This window comes from Haliaeetus albicilla, chromosome 8 (assembly GCF_947461875.1).
Source record: "Haliaeetus albicilla chromosome 8, bHalAlb1.1, whole genome shotgun sequence".
In the NCBI taxonomy this organism is placed as follows: domain Eukaryota; kingdom Metazoa; phylum Chordata; class Aves; order Accipitriformes; family Accipitridae; genus Haliaeetus; species Haliaeetus albicilla.
In genome coordinates this window covers 38,068,090-38,089,383 of record NC_091490.1, presented here as the reverse complement: position 1 = coordinate 38,089,383, position 21,294 = coordinate 38,068,090, and the positions used below count along the sequence as shown (strand labels likewise).

At 47.1% G+C, this 21,294-nt stretch overlaps 1 protein-coding gene across 2 annotated transcripts in view; it reads left to right on the top strand.

Moving 5' to 3' along the window:
* The window catches only part of ATF6 (activating transcription factor 6), an 83,024-nt gene extending 61,985 nt beyond the window's left edge, over window positions 1–21,039 (top strand). For both annotated transcript variants that reach the window (XM_069789945.1, XM_069789944.1), the window contains exons 15-16: window positions 676–760; window positions 18,441–21,039. In XM_069789945.1, the coding sequence (XP_069646046.1) occupies window positions 676–760; window positions 18,441–18,649 (294 nt within the window). In that variant the 3' untranslated portion in view covers window positions 18,650–21,039. The remainder of the gene's footprint in view (window positions 1–675; window positions 761–18,440) is intronic.
* The last annotated feature ends 255 nt before the right edge of the window (window positions 21,040–21,294 follow it).

The following is a 21,294-nucleotide window of genomic DNA, read 5'->3' as shown; positions in this document are numbered from 1 at the left end:
AAAGGCTGCATTTTTTCTTGCAGATCAGGTCCATATCCAGAGCACCTCCTGCAGATGCAGCTTCCACTGCTAAAACCCAGGGTCATTAGTTTGAACACTGCTGTCTTGCAGCAGCACCCAGCCACCTCACAGTTGAGATAAGCTACTAAAGCACAGCTTTGCCGTCAGACTTCCCTGGTAGGTTTTGTCAGCAGAGCTCATATTTCACACCCCGTCACAACCCTGACTGATACAGTCCTATTGCACGAGGCATGTGGTGTAGAGTTTGACATAGATATAGCAAGATGACATTTATATATAAAGCAGACAGCACTGCAAGTAAAGGCTCCAGTTCAGCAAAGCCCTTAACCACATGTTTAAATATCATTGAAGTCAAGTTAAATTACTTTACTCGTATACATAAGTATTCTGTTGAACGAGGGCCTAATAGTAGTTTCCATCTCTTTCCACATGATCAAGGCTTTTTCATATTCTCCTGCGTGCGATAGGGATTTCTTCTCGGTTACACAGCATGAACAATTGCTGTGACTTTTGGAAGACTCCCTCAACAATTTCAATTTGCTAAGCTGTCGTAAATAGTTTTATGTGGAATGCCTGTAAGACAGAATGGAAAGGAATTTTCCCAGCTCTGTACTTCCAGGGTAGATTTAACACATCTTTTCCCCTATTTTCCAGGACCACCTGTTATTGCCAGCCACCACACATAACAAGACCAGAAGACCAAAGATGTCTATAGTGTTACCAGCTGTCAACATCAATGGTAAGTCCAAAACATGAAAGGAAATGATAGGAGAATAATTGCAAAGAGATGTGCCTGACTTGTACGTGGAAACCTAACTTAGATCAAATGACTGTCACTATAGCTTTGAGAAGTCAGGCTGGTCATTACTGGGCCTTAGTCGCCGGGTCCCTGCTGGAGCTGGGATGCTGGCAAATCACCGGTGCCTGGTCACCAAGACTTTAATGAGAGGCTGCCTGACCTGGCTTGCAGTTGTGCAGTATCTCAGTCTAGCTCCTTCAAGGACAGGGGTGGTTGCCATCCAGTCCTGGTGATTTGTACACGGCTGATTAAGGGTTACTTGAGTGAGATCTAGCTTCTCTATCTTGGTGGCTACAAAGATCCCATCGAGTGTGGGGACTGTCCTCATCCTCTCATTTGGGTTCCTCCTATGCCTGCTTAGCAAGGCAAATTCCTTGGCCTTACTGGTTTGTTAGGATGCTGACTGCCTTCCATTGGCTTGCTCAGCTGTTTACCACTCTGTTATACAACACTCAGTGTGAGTGGGACTTCTCAGCACTGCATGGTCAGGATTAATAATAATCATGTTACAGTGCTGCAGGACAGGAGAGAAAACAGCTTTTGCACTAGGGGCACAAGCTTATTAGCGAACAGAAATGTTCTTGATCTGCATTTTAGTCCCACATGAGAGACAGGACATGAACTGTATAAATATATCATTAATTCATACAGTGAGTAACTGCTGAGTTAGGACATGTTTGGGCACAGGGTCACTGTTACAGTCATCAAACGCATCGTGAACCTTGTAACAGTGTAAACTTTACTTTCTGAGTATCTGTGCACGTAATCCTTTTTAAAAACTTATGTTTTACAGTACAAGTGAATCATAACCCCAAATGTTTTTGTTAAATTCAAGCATGCCGAAAACATTATCTGATGATGCAAATTTCCATAAACTAAGAAAAAAAAAAATCAGCTCAGGCTTTCAGCATTTTGATAATTACATTTTCCCATGCAGTACAGTAAGTCGAGTGTGATAATCTATAACCAGCTATCTTAGGGGAATTTTTATTAGATGTATCAGAATTTTTTTTGGCATTTATCTGCCTGAAACTCCCTTTTCATGTCCATTACCAAAATCCTTTTCTGGCTGACCTGAATTATCACGTGTGCAAATGGGCACTTTATCACTTGAAGAACAAACACTATTTCTAAATTACAAAGTTTTTCTTCTTAACATGTTACTGAGTCTTGTTTTACTTGAAATAACTTCTCAGTTATTGGAGTAAATATAATTTGGAAAATACACATCAGAATCCAGTGACAAATCTTATCCTTCATTAATAGTGAAACATTGTGAAATTACTTGAGTTCTTTGGGCTTTTTCTTCAGAGCATCAGCATAATCCAGGAAATAAAAAAACATCCAGGGATTTGGGCAGAGATGTTGAAACAGATGAGACACAAGGATAGCATTAAGTAAACAACAGCATCAAACACTGCTTCCTCTGTGACACTCAGCCAGATATTAGGAAAAAAATTACAAGATACACAAGACCCAGTAGGTAACTTGGCTTGATTTTTAATTTGGTTATTAGTAGATTACCTGGAGGAGATGATTCCCTAAAAAGTGCTGCCTGGGAAAGAACCCATTTCTTTCCTTTGAGAACATTGCTCCTCCACCCTATTCTGCCTCCGCAGGGACTGAGTACGTCCTGAACAAGCATCTGGAAGTTAGCTGACAACAAAGCTTTCCTCCCAGCTGTCTGCTGTTCTTTTAAGCCCACCTTAATTCTTTGTCCACCTGCAGAGAGTTGGCTGCTAGAAGAGGACGGGTCTCCCTGGGAAGAATTGGCAATACTTGCAGTGAAAGAACTTGTCCCCTCCTGCCTTTTCTCATGCCTCAGCCAGATCTCTGTGGAAGAAGGGAAACCTTTTCCACTGCCACTTAACTTGCCCACCCTTTTTGCTGCCACAACCCTGGCAGAGGAGATAAAGGGAATGCAAGTGAAGTGGCTTTGGCTTTGAAACTTTTTCGGAACTTCATGACTTGCTTTCTTCTGCAGGATCTTTATTTGTCTGTATACTAAAGTTTACCCATGAGACTGTTTCCAAACATGAAACAGTTTACAGTTCAGTCTAGAACCCTTTGAACTGCTTGGACAGTCTTTTCCCAGCAGGACTGTCATCTTTTTCTGATTGCACTTTGATTGCTTGAGTGCCTTCTGAGCTCTGCTAGAGACTACCTTTAGCTGGCTTGTGCCATTCTGATCACCGGCTGCAGGGACAGAGAACAGGTATGGACAAAGATTAGGAAGTAAAATGAGTTGTCAGTCGCTGTCCTGCATGACTCGGCATGGAGGTTAACGACATGGTTCTGTGAGGTTGGTCTGGCAGTTTTCACCAGTGTACAAAGCAGAAACAAGTTTACAGTTTGAAGAGTTTTTCTTGGAGTGAAGAGTTGGGGCAAGTCCGGCCAGTGGCAGTCCTAGTGCTTTGCAACTAATGACAAATCTCAACAGAAAATTTTGTAGTAGACGTGTGCATGTATGTGTGCATGTAAGATGGAAGTTTCAGAGAACAATATTGTATAAAGCAATAACGGTATGTTATTCATTTGCAAGATAAAAACTTGGTAAAAATTATTCAGTTGTTGCATGTTGGAAAAGAGTAAAAATGGCCGTTACCTTGTAACTTTCTCCTATGTGCTCCTTCTTCTGCTCAGCCTGAATCACCCATGCCCCTCTCTGAGCATGAGGATAAGCCAGCAAAATCCCCACTGAGGGCTTCTGTGCAGGTGCACAGAAATATGTTTAAATATTTAAATATATTTAATATGTTAACATATGTTAAATATGTTTTAAGTATTACATTTTTTAAGAAAGTATAGTAACTTGTTACATATTGGTACATGCTAATGCTCCCCTTCTTACCCTCTTTTCCTTCTTCCCCACCCTATTCCAAGCCCCTTTCCAAGCCCACTGGGCCACCCCCACAGTTCACAGCCAGTACTTGCTGTCATCTCCTCCATTTCTGCCTCCCCAGATGCTCTTGCAGCCCTTTACCCTTCTCCCATTTCCCTGCTGCCTGCTGTCCCTCAGTACAGCTCTCCCCTTGGCCTCTGCAGCCAGCCATGCCCACGTTTTGACCTGCTTCTGCCCAACATCAAAGCCCCAGCATTTGTGGGCACAAGTAGTACTCACAGAAAATTTCCCTGATGGTACCTAAGGACCTTAGGGTTGGTAAGCCTGGAGGGAAAAAGGCAGAACTTGGTAGTCCTAGTCCCACTGTACATGGTTTTGGGGGGACCATTAGTGTGCCTTTACTGAGAAGTTGTTCCAAGAAGAAGTATCTTGCAGTTTCTCGTGGGAATGAAAGCCAACTGCAATTTACAGTTAAACTCCGACTTTTGTTTTTAAGCAAGTCATGTTTGTTATGCTGGATTGCAGCTATTATTTTAGAAATCTAACTATGCACTTGAGACCAGTTAAGTCTCCAGTAGATTTCATTCCTAAATTTGCTTTTATTGTAATTCAGAGTCTTGTTGGCTCATGACACCAATTCCAAATTGACATATAGGCCGTGCCTTTCTTGAAGTTTAAATGAAAACATCTGCCATTAGCCTTCTATTTACTTAACAGCTGTAAAAAATGCAGTGGGTTATAACATTGATCTTTGGATCAAAATAATCTATAGAGTACAGCATAGCTAAGCCACTCTTCCTACCCCAAGCACAAACCTTTTGCCTCTACAGGATGCCTGAAGCTTTGCAACACAGCACACATCACCGGTAGTCCTCTCCTTGCAGGATACAAAAGTGAGAACATACGTACAGTTATTCAGTGTAGGAGGTAGCATTCAACATTTAGCCCAAGAAGCCACTTTCATTAATACATTTCTCCCTAGGATTAGGTTAGGTACTCTCACAGCTTGCACTTCCATTTGGTAGGAGCACCTGTAAACATCTGTACAGGTGTATAGTCGTCATGAGTACTGGTGGCCTTAGCAGCAGCACAAAGACCAAAAAGGCCTTTTTTATTCTTAGGATCCCTGTGCAAAACAGTTCCCCATGTGTGGAAGTCCTTCCATCATTTGCTCTCTCCAAATTGAGGGTTGGTGTCTGCGCTCTCAGACAAACAAAAGTGAGAGACCTGATGGGAAAGCCCCTGGTGAGATCCGAGGCTCATTTTCTGGAAATTGGCAGCCATGACAAAGGGAGTTTTGAATTTTTTACAAATATTCTGGATAGGTCCTTAGTCTAACGGCACACAACAGCACTTGTCTTCAGTCTTCCTTTGAGATAGCTGTTTGTGTGCCTGACCCTCTATAACATATACGTTCCTGGGTTCTTAAGGAGCCTTGTTCTCTTAAGAGTTGCTTTTTGTCATGAAACAACAGCAAAATAGTCTCCTAAAGGCAGAAATTTACTGTGAACGTGATGGCGAGTTTCGCAAAGTCCATATGCTGCGTTGTGTTGGCCAGCTTCTGATCACGACCACTTCCTTCAGCCTTCCTTCCTAGCATCCATCATCACACTGATGTAACAGACTTCAAAAGTGCTCTGAAATAATACACATTCTAATTAAAAAGGTCAATAACAAATCTAGTGGTGAGGCTTTTTGATCAAAACGGGAGCAATTTCTGCCATCAAGCAGCATGATTATTTGCATGCAGCTACAAAGAACCTTCTTTCAACTGACAGCCATGTGCAAGCCACTCACAGATGTCCAAGGCTGGTAGCAAACTGTCTGTGAAAAATCCATAAGGCAAATAGAACCCACACAGGCTGAGAAGGAAAATAAAAACAAAAGCTCTTTGGAAAGTGACAATGTTCTGTAAGTTCCCATGTCTTAGCGTTGAATAAATAAAGTCTCCAACTTCCTCTGCCTTTTAGGGTCAAGCAAACAAAAGATGCCATTTCCGTCTTTCAGAGCAAGAAGCAATATTCCCAGTCAGTCATTGAATGAGGAAGGTCTAAAACAATACATACCACTTAACGGCAGCTGACTTCACTGAAGGTTGCTGCTTAACATTTTAGGTAGCCTTCTGTCTCACTTTGAATAGCTTCAGAATGGTTTCCAGGAAGCTAACGGCCCCAGCTGTCTGGTGTTGGTTCTTTCTTCTCTTCATGCTTAGAAGCCAAGTCTCAGTCCCTGTGACTCCCTCTCACAGCTGCTGTTCTTGGTCCCAGACTGAGAAGCTCATGCCATTCTGGTAGGTACAGAGGACACGTCTCTTGACCACACAAGCATGATCTGTAGAGATCATTGTTTCTGCTTTTATATCTGGATTTAGCAGAAAGTGCTGAAAATTCAGCACAACATTACAAGCTATAGTGTATGAGCAGAAGGCTCTGGAAGTTGCGTATGTAGGATTGCAACCTATCTGTGAGATGAAAGAAGCATGGCTGCTAAGGTTTTTTAAGAAGGTCACTGAGAATCCTTCAAAGCATCAAAACCTCTAAACCAGGACGTAGGAAAATATATCTGAGAATGTCTCCATGCTCTTAAGTCTACAGGCCATTTTGAAAATGCCACCCTTCTGCTTCTTGAGCTGCCAGTTGAGGAATATAGCTCTCGGATAGACCTCACTGCAACAGCTGATTACTGAGCCTGGACTGAGAAACCAGGAGAGTCTGCTGTCTCCTGTGTGCGGTCATGGACAAGCAGCTTGTCAGGTTACTGTGGTTCTGCTGTAATTAGGATGGTTTGCTAGTGTCACAGATGTACTTCAGCTCTTGTGCTCATGTAAAGCTATGCTGTAGAGGTCAGGATTGAAATCACGGCAGAACGTATTTTGTCAAGAAATTTTAGCGACAGATTTTAGTTATATTGTAAGATACTGTTATTCTCACTTCAGTTCTCTTTTCAAAGTGATGTAAAAATGCAGTCTACCAAAACAGACTACCCCCCAAAACTTTCCTACATTTCTTTGAACATCGGAATTGATCATTGCCTAGATTCAACCTTAAATAGAACTTTTCAACAGATTTTGTTGTCTTTGAGAGACTCTGCTCTCCCCAACCATTGCCTGTTAACATATGTTGTCTTTGACAGGAAGGAGAAGATTAAATTATTCAAAAAAGTATGAAAGAAATCATTCAAGAATCTGTGCACAAAACTAATGGAATCTGTGTCACTTGAGTTCATGTTTATTTAGTTAGACAGGAAACGATCAAGAAATGAAATCATAAAGGCTTATTCCCCAATGACTTTTCATAACGAGCTGTTTACCTAAATTGCTAAATGAGTAACCTATTTTTATGTATTCAAAAGAACAGAATGATGATTTCAGAGGATCTTTTGTGCCTTTTTGCCCCTTCGTTAATACAAAAAAGAATATCTCTTGGGTTTTGTGTGATAGAGCAGACGGAGCCCCACTGTGACTGGTCTTCCCTGTATAGATGGGATAAATGCTACAGATGGCATTTTCTTGGGAACTTGCTGTTCATGAGGGGGGTAGAGAATGAGTCATAAGTTAATTGGACTTTGTACTTAGTATTTCCAATGCCAATGTTGAGTTATTACACCAGATTGTTTTTTTCCATATAAAAGACACACTTCTATAAAATTCACAAAGCAGAAGAAAAAAGAAACCCGTGACATTAGCTGCGAGTATGGATGCCAGTATGGAGTTGCAGAAGGAGCCAGATTCCATTTAGAACTGACCGTGTATGCGTCTCGCTGCAGAGACCCTATTTTCTAGATGTTCATTAACCCTGGATGCTGATACTGCCATGTAGGTATGCTCTCCCACAAAGCTTCACAGAGTGCACTGCGCTGACAGCTGTGCTGCAAAGCAAAGAAAAAATTTTCATCCCGATCTGTGAGATTACTGTCGCCATCTTGGCTACATTGAACTGTGTTTGTGCGGCACATCGTAATTCTAGCCTCGAGCCCAGCTGATCTGCCTTAATACATTTTCAAATGTTGTAAATTAAAGATTACATAATTCCTCTTAGTGTTAAATTATAGGTGGCAAACACAGTTTTATGTTTGTGATACATAGGCCAACTCTGGTAGCTCTTTATTTCTGCAGTGATCTGAAACATAATTATCCATAATGAGCTCACCCTGTAAAAACATAAAAAACTGCAGCAGAGCTGGTAGAGTAGGTTCACATTTATGAGTTCTGTCTTGAGAACATCACTGGAGTAAACCTAGAGATTAGTAAAAACACAGCAGTCCAAGATGGTCTTTTTCAGTGTTCGGATTGCAGTCTCTAAGGCGACTGCCGCCAGCGGGCTTTGCCTTCTTCTCATATCCCAGGTCAGTCCTCCACGCTGCAGCTTTTCTCACCCTCTTCATACAGTCCACCTTACCTCTGGTGCTTCCTGGGTGTCCGCCAGGCTTGATCCTTTGTAGCAGGGTTGCTGTAGGAAAGCATTTGAAAAATATGTCCCGAGCATCTGAAGAACATTTTTGGTCATCCACCACTTCATTGTACATCATGTACCTCCATCCTGTCTTATTCTGTAGTGGCCCCAGATGAAGGGACCGTAGCATATCCCTGTACAGCACAAATGCCTTCTGGGTGAATGTGGATGAAGAAATGATTGCCAGCCCGAGCTGCTCCTCACCGTGAGAAAGGAGGCACCTCTGTGTCAGAGCAGGACTCATACATTAAAGCTGTAAATCTCCTGTTGCCGTAGCTGAGAGACAGAAATGTTTGAAACAGACGTCTCACTTTATTAGCATGCCGCATTCAGATAGGCACTCTGCAGCATGTGTGTGTGACTTTTTTTAATTAACTGGCAAATGCATTGAATCAGAGAAGCTCATGTGGAGGAAAGTGCTTGCCCCACACAGATAGAAGCTTCACAGAGATGGTGTTAAAAATACTCTTCTACGAGCAAGAGCTGATCACAGTATCTAAATAAATGAGGTAATTTTATGTATCCAAGTGAGACAGGTGGAAAATTCAGCTCACTCTTTGGATACCATCCAACCTATAAAGACATTTCAACTGTAAGTGAATACAGGCTCTCATCAGCCTTCACTCTTAAATCAGTGAGACACTTTAACGCTAGGATACAAATGATATTGAGTGATAGAGAAGGTCCATGTCAATGAAGAAGTGATGCTGCCTCTTGAAAAAAAACTAAGTCAAATACTTAAACTAATTTTATCAGTAAGGGCCAATTTGTAAATTGCAATGGTGAAGTACATACTACAGTTCAAAGGTAAGGGCTAAATAAGAACAGGAAAACATATTAAAAGAAAAACCTATAGGGTAAAATGCTGTCAAATGTTATAAAGATTGATTAAAGATTAAAAGCTCAGCGCAAAAGCCTTTAAAAGGACCCTAAAAAATCCAAAGGGCTTAAGTAACACATTAAAGTCAATTCATAGAAGTAAGAAGATATCTTTTAAACAATAGACATTGTAGCCAAATGAGGGAATAGAAAAAAGAGGACAATTTCTGGCAGACTAAATGTCAAACCATAAGAAGTCAAGCCAGGAAAAGATATTGAGGAACAGCATGCCTGAGGCATAAAAAAAGTAATAAAAACATTTTTCAGAGGAAGCCTGCCAGGGAATCTCTAGTGCCTGTAGAGAACCAAGGTGTCAAAGAGCACTTAAAGTTGAAGTCAGCACTGTTGAAGGAAAGAGCAAAAACTTCTTGTGCTGGTGTTAACCACTGAGGCTGTATAAATATCAGAACGGCAAGTGACAAATAAGGCAAACTTTTTTAAAATGGCCTCAGGAACTGTAAAAAATCAAGTCTCACTTTTGCACAAGCTGGCTGAATCTGTGAGAGTTGAGCATGCTGTGGTACATATGATAGATTGGGAAGAGATAGCACAGCTTCTGCAGAGGAAAGTGCTACCTTAGTGCTCCATCAGAGGCCTTGGAGGAATAGCAAGTGTGAGGATAAGGGTGGTCTCTTCAGCACAGTAACATACCTGAGTTTTCAAAAACTTGGAAAAAGGTAGTTCTTCAGAGACTGCTAAAAGAAAGCAAGCTTTTGTGAGACAGGAGGGAAGGCTCACTTGTGGATTAGTATATCCCTAAAAGGTGTAAATAAAAGGTGTAAACAGATGGTCAAATTTTGCAATGAAGGGGTTATTACGAGTAGACTCCCACACGGTCTGTGCTGGGGAGATGCTCATGCATCTCCAGGCACAGGCTGGAAGGTCTTGGGAGGGAGCGCAACAGGTTCAAGTTTAGCAGGTGATACTTGGTGGGAAAAAAATGCAGAAAAATTTGTGTGGGAAAAACGTTCCTGACCAAACACACAATGGCAGGTTCTAACCGAGCTGTTACTGCTCAGAGGAGCCACTGCGCATCCTTCCCTGAAGTGTTGGCTTAGCTGAGGAAGAAGAGCACTATAATTTATTAGAGAAGGAGTAGAAAACAAAACATGAACCATCTTTACAGCCCTGCTGAATCCCCATCTTCAATACTATACATTTTTGGTCATAGATGTTTATAGATATATATAAAACAACAAAAGATGCAGGAAAAAAGCAACATGAATGAACATTAAGGGTAACAGCTTCCCTACCACAGCAACTACTGAATTTGACAGCAATGGCTGAGGGAAGGGTTATAACAGAACCTGAAGAACCATGAATGGTGTAATAAGGTAGCTAGGAAGCAGTTATTTACGATTTCACATATCACCGAAAGTACAGGCTTGCCCTGACTTTTGCTTGTGCTACTGGTCACTGTTAGAGGCAGAAGTACAGGTTGGATGGGACTTTGCTGCCAGGACTTTGCTTTTCTGCCTGTGCAGAACAGCTGTCCTCAGGCAGTACCAAGGCTAGAAAAGGAGACCAGCCAGTCTGCCAGCGCAGCAGGAAGAGGAGGAGTTGCTGGCATTTAAAACCAAAGGTAGCATTGGGCCAGAAAGGTTTTTCAGCTCTAACAGCATCTGTAAGATGCTAGGCCCATGGTAGGGACCGAAGGGACCGTGCCCATGCATCCCAGTCCCTCCCTGCTGCGCTCAGAGGGAGCAGTCCCCTATGTGCTGTCCTGGGACAAGCCCTCCAGCCCTTGTTCTTGAAAGAAGCCTTTACTGGAATGCCTTTCTAGGCTGCTCTCCTGTGTGCAGTTATTTGTCTTGTAAGTGGGTATGTCTGGATTTGCAGGCTGTGTGGAGAGTTTGTTTATACTTTTTGTGCCTCCCAAGCAGGCATGGGATGGTTCTGCCTGACAGAGTTGCTCTTTCTCCAGTCTTTTTCCTTCACTCCCAAGAGAGTTTTCTGTGCAGCAGAACAGCTTTGCCCCTTGTCTTTGTTTTCTCTTCTTTTTTTTTTTCCCTTGTCATTAGCATTGCCACAGCTGGTTAGGTTTCAAATATGGCACAGATCTGCCACTGACCGCGTTGCCCACAGGCGCTGGCCTTTTCCAAAAATCACGTAGTGGTGTAAGCTAAGGGCATGTTGTGCTCCTCATCCGCAGCCAGTGCCCATCTCTCCTGTGGCTCCATTATTTACTTAGGAAGGCACAGAGAGCTTGTTTCCTCCAGTTTTCCTGCTTACCCCTCATGCCTGTATATATCCCGCTTGGATAGCCCCTGGCACCAATGTTCCAACAGCTTAGGCATGGGGAGAGACCCTGTCTCCTTGCTGTCAGCTCGTGGCTTATCAAAGTGACTTTGATTATGTGGATCCAGTGTTTCTGACCATGGCCCCTGTTTTTGTATGCGTATAGACCCAGCAGCCTGGCTCACTGTTGGAGAGGTGCTCAGAGACCTGGAGAACTGAAGTGCCCAGGATTTCACTTAACCTGGGCCAGGGACTGAGGACAGCCGAGTCCACAGAGGCGAGACCATTGCAACTGGTTTGTTTGGAAGTAGTTCCAAGCAGGAATTTACTTTCAAAAAGAGAAGTTATTTGGGTCACAATATAACTTTCTCCCTTGCCTCAAATAATCCTGTCTAACAAGCAAATCTGTAAATGTTTTAGGAACCCTGCTGTGTTGTTGCAGTGAGTGTATTTTTAGTCTGTGTAGCTGTTAGAGTAACACTGCTTCATTTATATACTTATTTGGTAGTGTATACCAACCCTTCAGATGGAAACATTGTGCAGATGTGCTGGGTAGGACAGTCAGGGCTGCTCAGCAGAGATGAGATGGAAGATTGCAGAAGTGACAGTGCAGAGAAAGCCCCCTGAATTATGTCTGAGGACAGCTGCAGCCCTTCAACAGGCCAGCCCCAGGGCTGCGTGCAGCTGGTGCCCTCATCTTCTTCTGAAGCTTGCGCTTTCTGAACTCTGTGCTGCTCTAAACATAAGCTCTGTTTTGGGCCAGGGCAGGTTGCAATATAAATTATTTGGGTAGTTTGGTGCTAAATCATTCTTTAAATCTAACTTTAGCATCGTCAGCTTGGCACAGCTAATGCAAAGCAACCAGGTACTGGAACACATCTGGTGGCTCTTTGCAAGCTGCTTTGGTTCCTGCTGGTGTAATACATGGGGTTACAGAAGGGGCTCCAGGTGTAAATTAACACTGACACAGGCCGTCTTTGGAATCTGGTGTGGCAAAGCAAACTTTCTCATTGGAAGGAAATGTGGAAAGTATAAAGGGCATGAGTAGCTGTTCAGCAAAGATGGTTTTAAAAGAGTTGGTGGTTTTGTATCACCTTGCGCAGAGATAATTCCCTGGCACCTACTTTGACATCAACTAAACTAATTCCACGGATAGCAGATTCACTCTACACTATTGTCCACGAGGAGGGAATGATTCTTTGGCCTTACTGTCAAAGACAGGTAGTTAAAGTAAAGATGGGGCAAGCGATTTCCCTTCCTGTATCTTACCAGAAGAAGTGAGGACATGTAGTCCAGATGTACGTGGCTGACGCTTGCTTAACTGTGTATTTAGTGAGCACAGTGGGAGTAGAGCCAGGCAGGTTCTGACCACTTTAACAAGTCACCTACTAAGAAATCAGCCAGTAGGTACGTGGGTTACCTACTGCAAAGGCAGCTGGGGCCTTAGAAAAGAGTCTGAGGATTGGGGATATCAAATCAGTGGCCCAGGCCCTAAATTATACAGTATTGGTCTCAGAGTATTTTTTTGGGTAGTCCGCTGTGGGACTGTTCTACCAAATTCATAGATGATTTGGTAGAACAAGGGTCTATCAGTGTACCTAAGGTGTGAGCACACCTTCAGAAAGCTGCGAAGCTCTTCCATGGTGTTTGGTTACAGCCCTGAAACACTTCAGCAAGGTCAGGTGGCATTTCAGGGGAGCTCTGTTTCAGCCCCTCTGTGAACTGTGCAGTGTTCAAGACAAGCATTTTCCTGCAGCAAAGCCTTTTGGGGAGGGTACATGTAAGTGGGAAAGGGTAAATTACCAGAATAACGTGTTCCTGCCCTATGACTGCATCCATGGGGCCAAACAGCCCACTGACGTGTATAGAGTTTGAGTCTAGAGAGACAATTGACATCACCATTTGTTCTGACTTACTGCAGAACAGACACTAAGATTTTCATTGCCTGCCTCTCAAGCCCTCCGCCTGTCTTCTGCCTTTCTCTAAGACAGCATCTTTTATAGAAGTAGATGTCTGATCTCAAAGGTGGACATTTGAACATTCAACTGATTGATACGTGTCAGTACTACTAAGGGGAGAAGGAGGACTTTGGTTTAATGGTCTTTCTCATAAGCCAGTTTTGAAAATTTAGTGCTTCAATTATGAAGACAATCTTCCATCATCTTCAGTAATTTGTAACAGTAGTTATTACCCTCAGCCTTATTTGCTAAACGTTTTTGGTTTGGACTGCAGACTTTAGCTTTCGTCAGTTGGATCTTGCAACATGTTTGTTTTTAAGAGAAGCTGCCATAAACCCTAGAGAGCAACAGTGGGGAATTAGATTTCTGTTCCCTAGACCAAGCTCATGCTGGGAGTTTGGTACAGCCCGCGAGAGCCAGTGAGCCTCTTTGAGAAGGTGCCGTCAGAGAACAGCAACGCTTGGCACAATTACCTTTGCTGTTAATTTGAAATAGTCCATCATCTGAAGCACAGCTTTTAAACCTGTTAACAAATAATTAGCTGCAACACAGCCTTTTGGCCTGGGAAGGATAGCTTCTTAAGCCTGAGGCTGTACCGTGTGAGAGGCTGTATGTTCGGAACTTCAAAGAGGAGCAATAAATCTATTTATAAATCCAGACACCTCTACAGGACATCCGTTCCTGTGTTTTCACTTATGTAATCCCACAAAACATCAGTCATAGGTAATTCAACACAATAAACTTTAGAAATAATTCAGTGTTGGTGTTGCTCTGGGCTATTAAGCAGCCCTGTGTAATGCACGTTGGCAGTGCTGACCTTGCAGCCAGCAAATGAGCAGCGGCAACGCGCAGCAACTTTGGGCTGTCAGTCCTGCCTTCACAGACACCTCTGCCTGCATTTGCCTCCCCGTGAGGTGTGATGGGTACGTGCTCAGGCAGCGCAGTACACGCTGACCCGAGCATTGAGAGAAGGCACTGGTTACCTACACTGACCCCTCCAGAGATCAGCCATACGCAACTGGTGAGCTCAGCACTCGTCGGGGCCTCCCTGGAAAACCCACCTTGTGCTCCACTGGTGTCTCCCAGATGTTGGTATCAAATCAAATCAAGCTGATTGAGGGAACTGGCGGAGGTCCTTGCCAAGCCACTCTCTATCATCTGTCAGCGATCCTGGTCAACAGGGGAGGTCCCAGAGGACTGGAGGCTTGTGACTCCCATTTACAAGAAGGGTCAGAGGGAGGATCTGGGGAACTGTGGGCCTGTCAGCCTGACCTTGGTACCAGGGAAGATTATGGAACGGTTTGTCTTGAGAGCACTCACGTGGCACGTCCAGAATAAGAAGGGGATCAGGCCCAGTCAGCATGGGTTTACGAAAGGCAGGTCCTGCTTGACCAACCTGATCTCCTCCTACAACCAGGTGACCCGCCTAGTGGATGAGGGAAAGGCTGCGGATGTTATCTTCCTTGACTTCAGCAAGGCCTTTGACACTGTCTCTCATGGCATACTCCTTGAGAAGCTGGCGTCTCATGGCTTGGATAAGTGCACTCTTTGCTGGGTGAAAAGCTGGCTGGATGGACGAGCCCAGAGGGTTGTGGTGAACGGGGTGAAATCCAGTTGGCGGCGGGTCACAAGTGGTGTTCCCCAGGGCTCGGTGTTGGGCCCTGTTCTGTTTAATATCTTTATCAATGATTTGGATGAGGGGATCGAGTGCACCCTCAGCAAGTTCGCAGATGACACCAAGTTGGGAGGCAGGGTCGATCTCCTTGAGGGTAGGAAGGCTCTGCAGAGGGATCTGGACAGGCTGGATCGATGGGCCGCGGCCAATCGTATGAAGTTCAACAAGGCCAAGTGCCGGATCCTGCACTTGGGTCACAACAACCCCATGCAGCGCTACAGGCTTGGGGAAGAGCGGCTGGAAAGCTGCCCGGCAGAGAAAGACCTGGGGGTGCTGGTTGACAGCCAGCTGAATAGGAGCCAGCAGTGTGCCCAGTGAGGTGGGTGCTGGTCTCTTCTGTCAGGTGGCTGGAGGTAGGACAAGAGGAAATGGCCTCAAGTTGAGGCAAGGGAGATTTAGGTTGGATATTAGGAAAAATTTCTTTACTGAGAGGGTTGTCAGACATTGGAATAGGCTGCCCAGGGAGGTGGTTGAGTCACCATCCCTGGAGGTATTAAAAAAGCGAGTAGACAGGGTACTTCAGGACATGGTTTAGTGGGCATGGTTGATGGTTGGACTCAATGATCTTGAAGGTCTTTTCCAACCTAAATGATTCTGTGATTCTATTTCTAGTCCTGTCATGCTGTTGGCTTATCCGCAGTGATCCTCTGCAGTCCTCGAGCCTTTTCTGCAGCGCTTCTGCCCAGCCCCATTTTGTACTCGTGTTTTCCAGTTCTCCTGAGCATTTTACTTCACTCTGGCCTTGGTTGAAATGCATCCTGAAGATTTTGGACAGCTTCTCTGTTTTATTGAAACTGCAGTCTAATCCAATACTCCAAGGTGGCTGAAATCTCTCCAGTTTAGCATCTTCCAGAAATCTTATGAGTATGCTCTCTATTCCTCATCCAGATCGTGAAACAGTTTAATGGCATCGAGCTCGGGACGGAGCCATGTGGAATCATTTTTGCAATGCCTGCCCCTTTGACAGTGAGCTAGTCTTTCCAAACATCAGATTGCGCCGACTGCATTCAGGTCACGTTTGCCTGTTGTTTTGCTGAGAGCATCACGTGGGTTTACACAGAGCATCAGCCCCTCCACCCTCTGGGCTGGGGTGGGCCAGGCAGGGCTCTCCGATGGTGGCCAGGCGTCCCGGGGCTGGCATGGCTTTCGGACTGCTCCTTTCAGCGCAGCCCGTCCAGGCGCCCGGCAGCATCACCAAGCAGTAACTGCTGTCTTTGCGGAAAAATCCCACTTCCTGTTCTAAGTCAGTTTGGTGCTAACGGTAATGAGAAAGGCTGCTGGAAATGTCTGTCGTGGGAATTGAGCCATTCCCGCTACTGTCCTCATCCCTGGGAGACGAGACCCTTTGCAGAGGCTCCCTGCAACAGTTCTTCATCGACAATACCTTCAATCCAAAAGGGGAAGGAATGGGATAGCTGTCTCAACCCGAGTGTCACTCCTGGGCTGATTCATAGACACAGGGCAGGATTCGAGCACTTTGCAAATGTCTGAGTTGGGTGTGTGAGACCCCTCCATGCCTGCTGGCCCAGAGAGGCTCGTTGTGAGCGTGTATTCCTCCCAGCTCTCTCAGCTGTGGCAACCTCAAGACGCAGCACCTCTTGCACAGGGTAGCAGAGCTGTGGCTTACTTAATCGTGGTCCACTTATTCACGGAAGGAGCCTGTGTCAGCACTGGGAGAGGCAGGATCCCAGCTGGCTGAGTTGGGCTGATCCGCTTCCCATGCTCCCCGCTGCCACCCACGCAGTGCAGCTCCTTCCCTCGCACGGGTGCTCTCTGGGATTGCTGTTCTCCTCCACGTTGTGCAGTGCCAGGGAACCTAACGATAGCCCACTGTGCTGGCTGCTGCGGGCAGGCACGGGAAAGTCTTACTGCCTTACCGAGAGGTTTTCCTGGCCCTGGCTGCCATCCCATCCCACCTCACCCACTTGTGGCTTCGGAGCGCATTTTCTCACATAGCTGGGGTCCTGTCGAGCTGTCGTCTGCAACGTGAGAGCTGAGGAGCTGTGTTTTCAGCTTGCTGTGTCACAGGGAGCTAATCTGTTCCCATTTGCTGTCTCCAGGCTTTTTGCCCCCCCCCCCTCCCCGAGCTTCCCCTCGTGCCCCTCTGCTGCCCCGTGCAGCCCCCTGTCCTGAGCAGCACCACCAGCACAGCCCTCTCCACCGTCTGGTCCTGAGCCTGCCGGCTGGGAACCAAGAGGCACATCCAAAGCATGAGAGAAGGGGTCACCGGGTGGGATGGCCTCAAAAAGGGTCCCAGCTGGGGACGCAGCACCCAAAGCTATGGCAGGGCTTTATCAGCAGTACCGTGGCGGGGACAGGCACTTGTCGGGGTGTTTGGGTCAGTGACACAGAGACATGCACAGCTGCTCCTGGCCTCAGTCGCTCGGTGGCACATACAGAGCTTTTTCCATTTCATTTCTGCAGGTGGGAGCTTTGATTTCCCTTGCAGGCTCTCAGCCCCCTTAGCAAGGGTTTGCTCCTGCTTTTCATTACTATACCAGACATATTTGATCTAATGGCTTCTACAGGTGGCGTGGGGTACAAGAGGGTCCGGCCACGGTTGTCAGCTGTCATCCAGAGTCAGAGTTAATCCAGGAAAACAGTAAAAATTAGTAATGTATATTGCATTCCTCCAATCCATACGCTTTCCATTAGGTGATCTTCCATCTTCTTAGGCAGAGAAAGAAAACCCTGCCGATGGCAGTCAGCGTTTCTGACTCTGAAAGGCAAGGATTGGTCGTGCCTGGAAATCCGATCTCGGCTCTCACATTCCTGGACACACTGTCTATGCAGGGAATAGCCTCCCACCTTTAAATCCAGGCAGCAGATGCTGGCCATGTGCACAGCCTTTGCCTGTAAGCCCAGGAGCTTCTGTGGCAGCAGACATGCCCGGCCTGGGGCCGCGCTGGGGCGATGCAGCCCGGCATGCCCTTGTGCCGGGGTCCCATGTACTGGCCTGATTCTCCCTGTGTCCGGAGGCCTCTCAAGGCGAATGGCCTTCTCCAATGTCACACCACAACGTCACGCAGGTACAACAGCCAGGTCAGCACAGTAATGAGGCACAGTTAATTCTTGCGAGAGATCGCATTTTAACTTTTTTTATTAATAATCTGGTGCAGAAATTCCTCTGGATCCTCAGTGTCAAGGGGGGTTACAGTATTCTTAAACCAATAAAAAGAAAGTGAAACATTCAGCTTGCTTAAATAAGCCCTATCTTCAATCACCCTTACACTTCAGTGGCTCAAGAACAACAGTTTGGTAATAAATGTTATACAGCGCAAACTCCGTCGGTAATTATGTGCAGGTGAAGAAGGGGAAAAGAAAGGACTTATATTAATTTCTAGGTGTGACTGCACATGCTAAGCATGGCCTGGGCCCTTTGAGGTGTCACGAGCAGGCTGGGGCTGCGCTGTGTGAGATGGAGCTCTGTGTGTGGAGCTGCAAAAAGGAAGGGGGTCCCCCCCTCTCCAGCTCCTGCTCCAGACAAAAAAAAGGTCCAGAAAGCTCTGCTTTTGGTGTTGTTGGGTCACCAGCTTGCAGGGCTAACTCTAATTTCTTTTTTTTCCTACTTTTGCAGAGAATGTGATCAACGGGCAGGACTACGAGGTGATGATGCAGATCGACTGCGAAGTGATGGACACCAGGATCCTCCACATCAAAAGTTCATCTGTCCCTCCGTACCTCCGAGAGCAGCGCAGAAATCACACTGACACCTTCTACAGCGCGTCTCCCTCTGTCTCGGAGACACCCCATACCCTGAGGGCTATTGTCAAATCCCTGCAGTAGCTCCTGAGGTGTAGCAGCACGGCCTGTGCGCCCGGCATGCAGCAGGTCCTGCTGCCAGACGGAGCCCCTTCGCTAGCAGGTCCCTGGGACTTCTGGCACATCGGCACAGCAAGGACAGACCCTGCTTAGTCCATTCCTGTGCCTGACCCTACCCAATGGCCGCATCCTGCCCAGGGAATATACAGCTCAGCTGGCCGCTTGCCAGGGACGGACCTGGGGGGACCCAGGCAGCCTGCGATGCCTGGTGCCGAAGGTGCGGGTGAGGCACGCTGCTGCAGTTCTGGTGTCAGCATCAGCAGCTGGTGCCTGGGGCTGGTGCAGGAGGGGACACGGGACGTCCTTGCTACTTATGCACTGTCCAAAATTGTGGGTTGGTTTGTTTTTGTTTTTTTGGTTGTTGTTGTTTTTTACTTTTTTTTCCTGTTAAACTGCCTCCTGAGGTGGCGTGCTGAGCACTGGGGTCCTGCCCAGAGACACAGCTGCAGAGGCCCATGCTCGAGATCAGGCTTCCATCCCTGCAGTGCAATCAGGGCAGCAGGAGGAAGCCGTGTCCGGCTCCCAGCTGCGGGTGCAGGCAGAGCCGCAGCCGCACAGCCCACGCCGAGCCTGCCACCCTAGCCCTGGCCCTGCGCCCTAGGAGCAAGAGCATCCCCCCTCTTTCCAGAGTGGCTGTGCTGGCCTTGGCCAGACAGCCCCACTCCTCGTCAACCCCACACGCCTGCCCAAATCCCTGCCTGTGTAGCCTCCCTTGCCGGGAAGCCCTGGGTTGCTGCCCAGGGTTGCAGCGGTGCCATGGGGCAGCGCAGCCCCAGCCACCCAGCCGGGTGGTGGGAACCAGCACTTACAGCCAAAGCACTACAAGCAGAACAACCCGCACGGCTACAGTGGTACGGGGCCTGAGCTGCCCTCCGAGGCAGTGTACACACACACACACACACGCATGCACACACACCACACATCCCCCCCAACCTGTGTGCACTCTCCCGCACACTGCTGCTGTCCTCCTCAGCCCACGCGGCCGCGTGGCAAAAGGCTGGGGCTTGGCCCAAGGGTGGTGATTTGGTGCAGCACATGCATTTCCAAAGATTGTACTACTGTTCTTTTTGTTTTGTGGGGTTTTTTTTCCCCTCTGTTTTTTGTTTGGTTGTTTGTTGGGGGGTTTTTTTGCGGGGGGGGTTGTGATATTTAATGCTTTTCACTGCTAACAGCCTACGGAGCGGCGCTGGCCGTGCCGGGGTGGAAGAGCTGCTTCAGTTCAGTGGGACACAGCCACAGCACCTTCCTCCTGAAACACAGACCCACACAGAGACACGCACACATACACGCACACACACTCACCCCCACAACCCCCTTCTCTGCCTTGCCAGCACTGACAGCCATCCGTCACGCAGCAGGGGAGCGTGCCATTTGCCCCAAAGCACTGAGCTACGAGACACGGCTCTTGCTGCAGTCGACATTACGAAGCCCGCTGCAGAGCTCTGTTAACTGGTCCCAAGTTTGTCAGCCAAGCCCTGGGCCAGAGGTGGGCCGAGGGGCTCCAGCGCGTGGTGCACTGCGGTGCTCAGCTGGGATGAGACACCAGCAGAGCATCGGCCTTTCGTAATGACTTCAGCATGTTACATTATTTTTTTTTCCCTTTGCAGTTAGCACAGAAGATGGTGGGCTTCAGTTTGCCAGCCATCTGCCTTTCCTTCATTGTCTGAACCGCTGACCGACTGATGTGGGTTTTTTATTATCATTATTATTATTATTATTATTTTTGTGTGTGGCCGTTAGGAAATAAAGGTTGATCCTGCAGCAAGACAAACAGCTTGGGGGGAGGCGAGGAGGAGGGTGAGGAGCAATACACCCCTGTAAAGTATGTGCCTTGCAACACTATGGAAAAGCTTTGCCCTTTGCCACGTAGTCAGCGCGAGCTGCACAGGCCCCCCGTCCCCTCGGCGCTCACGCTGCTGGGAAGCAGCCGGGCTCGGCAAGGGGTTTGGCTGCGCTCCTTGCACCAGTTCGTTTTCCTGGCCCCGGCCCCACCTGACTGTGGGCCAGCTCACACAATAGTCAAAAATAAAAAACCCCGGCGGTGCCCCAGCCAGAGGCACGCAACTCCCCCCTGCAGCCCCGGGCAGGGGCAGCCAGCTGCTCTGGGGGGTGTTTGCTGCCAGAGAGATGAGGAGGGAACCCGGCGGCGGTGGCTGAGCTTGGCGCAGCTCAGCACATTGGAAAGGGCTGCTGCTGGGGGCCGGGGGCTCGGGGAATGCTGCGGCACCGCTGCGGCACCGCATCCTCAGCCAGCACCTCTGGGCTCCGCCGGTGGAGAGCATCTCTCGTCCGGTGTGGTTCTGTTCTCTGTGTCCCTAGCACTGAAGGCAATAAAATGGTTCTTTTATTTATTATTATTATTCTTTTGCTTGTTAATACTATTTTACTTAAGCACTTTATCATCTCGCAGGCTGCAGCGTGGCTCTGCTCAGCCCAGTGTTGGCACTGCCCAAGACACATGCACCCAGCCTCCCCCGTCTCCTCCTCTTGGGGAGGGGGCAACCTCTACGAGCTGCTCCCCCAGAGTCTGGGGAAGAGGAGACCATGGTGGGGGGAGGTCTTACCGCAGCCCTTGGTGACCTGAGGGCAACTGCAGGCATGACAGAGCC